The sequence below is a fragment of the Malus domestica genome, chromosome 05 (genome assembly GCF_042453785.1).
Source record: "Malus domestica chromosome 05, GDT2T_hap1".
Lineage (NCBI taxonomy): Eukaryota > Viridiplantae > Streptophyta > Magnoliopsida > Rosales > Rosaceae > Malus > Malus domestica.
This window is the reverse complement of record NC_091665.1, coordinates 17181628-17191237: the sequence shown is the minus strand read 5'-3', so window position 1 is coordinate 17191237 and position 9610 is coordinate 17181628. Positions and strand designations below refer to the sequence as shown.

The 9610-nt window shown below is 35.3% G+C and overlaps 1 protein-coding gene across 1 annotated transcript; it reads right to left on the bottom strand.

Annotated features, from left to right (window-relative positions):
• Nucleotides 1-472: 472 nt before the first annotated feature.
• On the bottom strand, nt 473-5668 carry LOC103436478 (PI-PLC X domain-containing protein At5g67130-like). Its single transcript, XM_008374907.4, has 9 exons — nt 5459-5668; nt 5307-5372; nt 5038-5160; nt 4792-4929; nt 2280-2378; nt 1556-1859; nt 1112-1335; nt 908-994; nt 473-713 (listed from the first exon to the last, which is right to left on the bottom strand). The coding sequence occupies exons 1-9, from the start codon at nt 5465-5467 to the stop codon at nt 552-554; spliced, it is 1212 nt and encodes a 403-aa protein (XP_008373129.1). The 5' UTR covers nt 5468-5668; the 3' UTR covers nt 473-551.
• Between the last annotated feature and the right edge of the window lie 3942 nt (nt 5669-9610).

Sequence of the window (9610 nt, the reverse complement as noted above, 5' to 3'; positions counted from 1 at the left end):
GGTAACCATTATATTTGTATATGATAAACCATTAATTCCAACTCGCAGCCAAAGTCGACATACATTCCTCTGAGTCTGCAGCCAAAGTACGTATAAAATAAATATGATTCGTTAGTTCTACAGTCACATGGTGATCACCAACCAAATGTCCCAACTAGAACAATTTAGTAACTAAGAAAGAGTACCCATCACAACTTTAGGAAGAGTGGTGCTATCCCTACACATTCTTATACCTTTCACGCACCCCTGTTAATTTTTTTCCCGTGAACCTTTTCAATTTATTTGATTTAATGGCAAAAAATTGAGCGATGTGTGTGAAAGGTAAATATGTGTGTTTGGATAGCACCACCATTCTCGGAAATATAAAATCCATAACTGCATTTGTGTAAGGTGTTTTTCTTTATATTTCTTTTTAAGGAACACATGAATCCCATTAAACTCTAATTCAAATACCATTGACAGTCAAACTTGATTTTGGTTAGAAACTAGAATTCCCTTTTTCTTTTCACTGAGTTATGAATTTAGAAGAGAATACTTTCAGGTTATAAAGTCTACAGCGAAAACAACATTAGAAGTGTCACAAGAAGAGTCCCAAACAACCACAGCAGCTGAACTGGTCCCGTATTCGAATAACCAAAGTTTGTTGTTGATGGTGCAGTTCTTGGGACAACTTCAGCCTCAGGCTGTGGACATACTCCAAAGCTCACATTGGTCTGCGTACACAAGAACACGTAATTATGAATTTATGATTACCATGCACGTAAATGACCAGAAATTAGGTTCATTATCGCTTGAATGTCTTGTCCAGATTGATAGCGTGATAACATAACATATCAAACTGTCATATAAAACCACATATGCATCACATTACCGGATATTTATATACCGAATATCATATATTACTCACCTTGCAGCTAGCAATGGTTCCACACCCGCAAACTAAATGACCGTTTGCGACATCCGTAGCTTTAGGAGCTCCCCCACCATCACTCCTCTAGAAGGTAGGTTACAGAAATGAATAAATGAATACATATATAATTCTACACACATATAAACAATGAGCATCAACATAATTTTTGCTAGTAAGTTTATTTCTAAAAGTAATTCATACCTTGTAAAAATCAACCGCAATAAAGTTGGGCCATCTTTTAGAAGACGCATCATAACACGTATTCACCATGCGAAGCAATGCATCTGAATTATCCTTGCAAGCTTGGGTTATATCGGGAGCATCTCGAAAATAGTTGACCAAGACCAACGATTTTGATGTTGTGTTCATGGAAGATGATTCGGCGCGATTTGGACATGATCCAGCAACCATTCCACCCTTTCCATCTACAGTTTCACTCAAAACAGAATTATATTAAGAAATAGGGTCTTCTGTTTGTGTTTTTTGTGTCAAGTTCATGTTAATCGTTTTAGAGTTTAGAATTAAGCATGTTGGGGTCAAAGATTTATGTTTATAGGATTAAATAAAACCCTAAAACGACGTAATTTTGGACATAAGTACAAAAAAAATACAAATAGAGCGTTCAAAGTCAAAGATAGGACTCACATTGGTTTTCGACCACATAGTTCCACTCATAGGCTATCCCTTCACTTGCCTCCTTTGCTCGTTTTGAAGTGAAAACCACCAAACGCTGATTTTTCTGGATCATATCAGCAACCGTCGGCCAATCCCCGCCTTTTTTTGGCATTCTTGACACTGGGAACCAGAATTTTCTCAAGCCAGCTGCATCAAACACTTTGGTCAAGCCCTTTGGTGATGTAACATAGTCTTCAATGATGATGGTCACAATCTCTGATGGGTTTGCTTGAAGAAAGGCTTGAATTTCTTTGAGCACATTAATGGCGGGTTGCTGATAAACCAGATTGCAGATTTAGTACTGCTATTCTTAAACGAAATCTTTTCAATAAATCTAAGCAGAGTCACAAATAGCGAAGTCATTGATAAACGTTTTAAGTTGAAGACTTAACTTGAGAAGCATCTGTTTCTTACCCTTCACAGGATGTAGAAATCAATTAAACCAAAAATCGTTTAGCTAATTAACTGTCATCATGATAATTTCAGTAGAATTGTGTTTGTCTGTATATTTGATCACGGTTAAATAACTAAAAGATTTTTCAGTTTGGTAAAGTTTTGCAAGAATAATCCTTCAAGAGTTAAATCTTCAATGGGTAGTCGCATAATATAAGCAACCCATGCATTTACATCACAACACAAAGTCATCCTTTTGCGTATATACAAAAATATCATTTGGAAGCCATATAATACTTACAAAAGATGTGTAATTGTAGCAGTTGCCGCCGAACGAGTGACATAACCAAATACCATTTTGGAAGTCATACATATCCAGCATTAACCCTCTAACACCATTCTGCAAGATGATATAGCAATTAATTCACAAATTTAAGAATTGAAAATTTATCATATAGCCATAATTATTTTAAAAATTCCCTTTGTTTTATCGGTCTATTATCGTTATTTGGCAGTCTTGCTTATGTACTATAATGCAAGTATGATAGGTGCATCTTGCAAGTAATTGTCGTCATCATCGTAGTATACGTACGGTACATAGGTTCTTCTGGAGCTTTTAATCATCAAAGTCTATGATTATTTTCTTCTTTTTTGAATATTAGACAATCGACCAAGACTTGGGAGCAGCCTCTCCATAAAATAGGGGTAAGGCTAGCCGACATTCACCTCTCCCATACCCTGCGTAAAGCGGGAGCCTTGTGCACTGGGTACGACCTTTTGTAGACAATCGACCAAGAGGGAATTATTAAAGTCAAAACAATACCTAATCCATAACAACTTTAATATCCAAACATATTATGCAGTAGGTAGAAAGTCTAACCCTTGAACATCCTTCCACGGTTCTACAAAAGCACAAATCTGATGGCTATTCTTGCCGCCAAAGCCAAGACTCAACAAATATTTTCCTTTCTTAAAAAAAAAAAGTGCTTTTGTTTTTGAGTTTTTTTAAGCTTTATCTGGGTTTCCAAGTGCTTTTGTAATCTTAGATTACTTAACTTTCATGGCAACATAAGGGTCACCACAGCCAACCAAAGACTAATCATAACCACCACCGGGTAATCCAGTGGTTGAGGACAAATTCCACCCCAGTATTCTATACGGCACGTCCTGGGTTCAATTTCTGGTGCTAGTGAATCATACGATGGTGACTAAGAGGGGGCTTAAATGCATATGTAAGTCTTTCCATTCCACGAAATGGTCGACTGTCGTGGCGAAGCCATCAGTCCATTTTCAAAACAAATTAAAAAAACAAAGAAATCCAAAGACATAGTCATACGGTTATTTCACTTTAGGATTGGTCCTCCTTAATTGAATGTAGGACATTGTCCATTTTCCTTTTCACACCAAAACCTTAAGTAGCGTGACAACCAACATGCATGAGTCTTTATCATTACTTATTAGGCCCCATATGAACCTTGAACTATCATTTCCTATTAATAATAGTTCAACTATTGCCCTACCTCAATTTTTAATTTAAGTGGTGATCCAAATCAAATTTATTACGCACACGCACATTATCCCATAGGAGAACAAGAACGTTACGTCCATAGCACAAGTGTTTGTAACTATGTATCTTTGCGTAACGATACTAAGTGACAAAATATACATGTGTCTAACTAAACATTGAATTCAAGCATTGGTGAGAATTTATAATTCCATTTGTAGAGTTATTTCATACTTAGTAAGAGTTTAATTTCATATAGAACACTAAACTTCTGAGCAAGTGTTCTAAAAATCTGCCTAGGTAGTAGGCGAGTGGCTACCGTTGCGATTAATCTCTATGAGTTTTTTTTTTTTTTGGAAGAGATTCTCTATGCATTTAAAAAATAAGAAAGGGCACCTACACTCGCCAAGGTGGACATAAGTAGCCTGGGCGGGCTTGGTAGTTTTGTGACTTTTTTTGCTTTTTTTTTTTTCTAAGAAAATGACTTAGAGTCGCGACTCTCACTTAAACAAAAAATAGATAATTTTCATTTTTCATTTTATATTTTAAATAAATTGTAAGAGACTTGTTGGATATTTAGATAAATACATATTTATATGCTTGTTCTCATATTTTCAATATATTCTAGTACTTTATAATTTATATACTATTCTATTTTAATACTTATATTTTCCAATATAATTATATATTTTAATTAAATTTATTATATAACATATAAATAAGTATACTCATATTTATAAAAATAAGGAAAAATCGTCTAGGCCCCCGCTTGGGCTCCTAAAGCTGCCGACTAGCACCTAAGCACCATTTAGAACTTTATTTACAAGTGCAGGTTTAGGGGAGATAAATTATTATCGAACTCTCCATTCACGATATTCGAATCTAAAATCTTTCTTTTATAAAATAAGTATCAAAAATCTCAATAAATCGTAGCACTAAGCGATTCCTTTTAACGTTTTTTAAAGAAAAAGAAAATCACATTTCCATCTACCTCATTTATTAAGGATAGTCACACACCCACATTTCCTCCTACATACCCTTATTGATTTTTCTCTAATATTTTTTTATTCATTCGATCAGTGTGACTGACAGAATGAATGTGTGTCTGGTCTTTTTTCTAATAAAGGGCCATTGATGAATGCCATCAAATGCCATAACCGACAAGGAAACACCGCTCTGTCAACCGCCTAGAATTCTAAACAGAGTTTTGTTCCTCAAACATCAAGTTCCTTATTATTTCCCAGAAATTAAACAAGAAAAGAAAAATAACATAAACAAAAGAAACAGAAAGGGAGAAACAAAGACATACGTTAAGCTGCTCAGTAATGGAGTCCTGCTGGTTAGTAGGAGCGATAATCAATGAGCCAGTCGCCGACCTGTCACCTAACCTTGCAAACGAATTGTGGGTTGTCAACCATGAATACTTGTTAAACGGTAGCGTTTGAACCTGCTCTTGTATAAATGCACAACTACCCCATCAGACAGACAGAAACAAAAATAAAGACCAAAACTCTAAAAAAAAATGGAAAATCAAAGAAGTTGGATTTATGGGAACCTGAGAAATGGGGCTGATGGGTTTGATTCTGGTGCATTTGGGCACCACGTTGCCGTCTGCAACGCACGTCTCGCAGTGCAATCCCGAGTCGCAGTCGCTGTTCTTGATACATCTCTGTCCCTCCTGGAAATTGCAGAAGACCAAAAAAAAAAAAAACTGAGGAAAAATGGGTTTTAAGGCTGTGGAAAATGTACAGAATTAATAAGATATGAAAAGGGTTTTCAGTTTTAGATCAGAGAGATGAGAGAAATAAATCAAGAGGTTAATACCTCGCGAGCTGAAGAAAGATCGAGGAGTGAAATAGTAGATAACAGAGTTGCAACAAAAATAAGTCTCTGCAAGTAAAAAAATATAAAATAAACAAGTGTGCGAGAAGGTGATGGAGCTAGAAGGAGGTGATGGAGAAGAAGTTGTTAATTACGTGCTCCATTGAAGTGTTAGGTGGTGAGCTTTAATTCCACAGACGCTATAGATTCAGGGAAATTATGAAGTAAAAAGAAAGAAAGGAGTCCTCTGTTACAAGAACAAATGAAGAAAAGAAATACAATTTGTTGAGGACTCCTCTTACCCTCTATAAATCACCCAATGTTTGAGTTATATTATGTAACAAGTGTTGTGGGAAACAAAGTTGGGGGATGTTTCACAATAAAAACAAGTAATTATATGACTTGATCAAGTGCGGTCCCACCCTAGAACCTCTCTCTTTTTTTCTTTTTTTTTTTAAATATTAAAAAAATCGAACTTAAGAAGTCAAATGCAAATTAGAATGTTCTTAATGTTACAAATTTCTTGCCCTCTTCCTCTTTTAAATCAACATGAAATGTGTGTTGTTTTTATGTTTATATATTTGGTCTTGAGAGCCACCAGGAGATTGCTAATTTATTAGTAAGTAGGATTCTTATTCACTCAAATTGACAATTTTTTTATGCGCGGATAAAGGCCTATTGAAATGGGTGGTTGCATTTCTAACTTAATAAACAATTTAGGCTTATTAGTTGAAATGTTTATTGAAACTGTCATTTAGTCTGAGTTTACCCTTTGAAATTGGTTTTGTTACACTCTACCCTGAAACTAACATTTTCAACTCTTTTGATCTTACTTCACTTCATTCCGTTAAAAAACTGTTAAATACAAAGGTATTTTAGACATTTTATTTTTACACATCTATTTACCTCTAGCCTACACATTAAACCAACCTCAATTCTATTTTTGACAATTCTAATTCACATCCATGAGTTTTGGGCCTTTTAAAAATAAATTATTCAATCAAAAGAAAATTTTCGAGCAACAAAATCATTATATCGGCCAAAATAAGGGTTTACTTTTTTGTTTTTAGGGTCATTTCACATGCAAAGCATCCACGTATACTTTGCACTTGAAAAATATTAACTACAACATAAAGGAAACATGATCAACCTATTTCAAGATATCTTTCTAATTGAAATTGGCCTAACCACAAGTTTCACCCATCAAATAATGATCTCAGATCAGTTGCACAAAATATAATCTCAAAAAAAACCATTAAGCTATCATGTCCAAAATCCTTCCCAAACCAAAAAAAAACATCTAACACAAATGTGCATAGTTTACAACTAAAAGTCTGACATCATTGCTTGTCTCGAAATTTTTTTATTGATTGAATAAGTTATTTTTAAAAATGCCCTAACTCATGGGGTTTGAATTAGAGTTGTCAAAAATGAATTGAGATTGGTTTAGTGTGTGGCTATAGGTAAATAGATGTGTAAAAAGTAAAAAATTTAAAACTTAACAGTTCTTTACCGGAATGGGATGTGAAAATGTTAGTTTCAGAAGACAAAGTGAGACAAAACTAATTTCACGAAGTATATTGAGACTAAATGACAGTTTCAGAGTGCAACCAACATTTTAAGAAGGGTTAATTGGATAACTCTCTTAGACCAAGTAAATTGTAGACCATGCATGGTGAAACCTTGTTTTCTTTTTCCCATGGGATTATTGGACCAAGCTTCTACCATTCCCCTAATCGTTTGATTTCAATGGATCTTGCTCTAACCCTACACAATTGAGCAAGAGCTTATGGCTTTGCGTAAGCATGAGTGTATGACTGTTGGGATTAAGAGTTTATTCCATATCCATATGAACTTATTAATCCTCATGCTAAGGACTTAGACCAAAGCAATGGGTACCTTAATATATAGGTTTATGCAGACCAACTGGGGGAGCTAAGAAAATATGTAATGCAATACGTCTTTCCTGTTTTTTCTGAGACTACAGTTCGAGAAAAACCAAGTTCTCAGCAAGGAAAAGAAAATGATACGATCTGTCTTCAGTTTTGTTTTTGCTTGAAGCAGCTTCCTTCTCTCGTGAAATGGATGTGACCCATCACGCACTGAAAGTGCTTTATCGACAAGACTAGGTACAAGTACAAGACTTGTAAGTCACAAACTTTGACAGACTTAGGGAAACTAAGAGGACTTCTACTCTCACAAGCGATGTTACTTCTCCACATGCAAGTGTGTACGTACGGTTTGTAACCTGTCAAACTGAACTGGAATTGGTGTAAACCAAACCGCTCAATTTTATTGACATTTTTAAGTAAAATTGAACTAAACTGGTGACAAGTTTGTATTTCGGTTTCAATTTGGGTATAGAACCCGACCGAAATAGACCGTGCCCATCCCTAAAAAAGAGAGGGGAAGCAATTTGACTTCAAGGTTCATGGTTGAAGAGGTATAGAATTTAAACACCAAGGCAATTCACCCCTTGCAAATATGATGATTTCTTACTTTACCATAAGGCTAGTATTTTTTGCAACTAGACCACCCATAAAAATTAAAAGTTGGCTACAACAGCTTATGTCCTCACCTTAAATATGCTTTTACATACACTTGGGATGAGAGGGGATGAGTTTAGCCTTACAATGGACTAGCAATAAAATATGGTTCAAATTCGCCTTTAGCGAGGATTGAGCATAAAACCTCTCACTTACAAGTGAAGATAAATATCATTAGATCGTAGTACTAAGTAGCTACATACACTTTGTTATGGTTAATACTAATCATAGGACGTTCTTCTTGCGCATAATGGCAGCACTTCCACAGCAGCTTTCTTCTCCTTTCGTAGTTCCAGGGTTAGGGTTAGAACCTTAGAATTAAGATTAGGGAAAAGGGCCAGAGAAGGAGCAGGTGAAACAAGACCCCAGGGATGCGATTGTTTTTTACTTTTAAACCGGCGACGTTGTGGAAGGGAGATTTGAACACTGAACATTGAATAATATCACGCCTTCACTTTCGTAATTCTAGTTTGGCAACTCTTAACAAAATATGTAAAATTTCATGCATTGGATTTTTTCTTTTTCTCAAAAAGGTGACTAACTGGTGACTTTACTATAGTAGTCTATTCTTTCCGTGACCGGAAATACTCACAGAGGTATTTCAGCCTCCCCCTAACCACCGTCGTGTGATTCACTAATGACAGGAATCAAACTCAAGACATGCCATGTGAAATACAGGCTTAAAATTCATCATCAACCACTGAATCACCCGTGGTTGTACATGCATTGGATTGGATAAAGGGTTTTTGCCCTAAATATGAGTTTAGTCACTCCATCTCTTTGGTCATTTCATGGGCCAATAATATTGTGTTAAATACTAGGCTGGGCATTGCTTTTAAGTTGATCTTCAAAACCACATAAATGAAGTTGGGCCTAATCAAGGTCCTCTCGGTACTCCAACACTATATTTATCTTTTATTTTTGAACTAGCTTAACTCAACTCGTGAAAAGCAAGCAAAGATTTATAACTTTCAACTCAATTTTGAACTTCTGCGCACACATTTTTAGAGGTCACCAACTCTACTTTAGGGTTGTGTTTGACCCATGAGTAAAAAATATGTTGTCACTTCATGTAACATTGAGAATGCATGGAGAGAAGGACTAGTATGCAAGATCCTGCCCATATTAAAAAAAAAAAATCTGAATTATAATTCGAGCACGTATTAATTGATATTCTCCAAAGTTTTTCATACACGATTAGATTACATCATTATTTATTTCCTTTTGTTTCTGCTAAACATTATACAATTTATTTACATGATTATTTGACATGTTTTTGTGGCATGACAACGCAGACAGCATCATCATAATTCATCACCATGCCCCAGCAATGTTTTTGTGGGTCTCACGTGAACCTTCCCCTAACGGAAGGGATTAGAAATCTCCCTCGCATGCCGTCAGGTCACTAGGATGAGAGGATTGAACGAACACGTCGACCCTGGGATAATTTCCATGAAATGTGAAGGGATGGAGGATTCAAAAGTTTTTAGTATCCTTTTGATGATTTTATACTTTGAAAAAAACATAAAGAAGCAATAATTTGAGGAATAAACATCGACTAATTCGGTACTAGCAGTCACGTTAATATAAAGAATTCATTGAATTTTGATCTATGTTTTCTCAAAAATCTAATTAGCGAAAACTCCAAAGATAGAAAACCTTTTAAACACTAAAAGATTCCTAAAGCAATATGCGCAATCGAAAAAAAGTCACTAGTTGTCAAAGTTATTCATCTTTCACTATGAGGAATCTTGTAGTAAA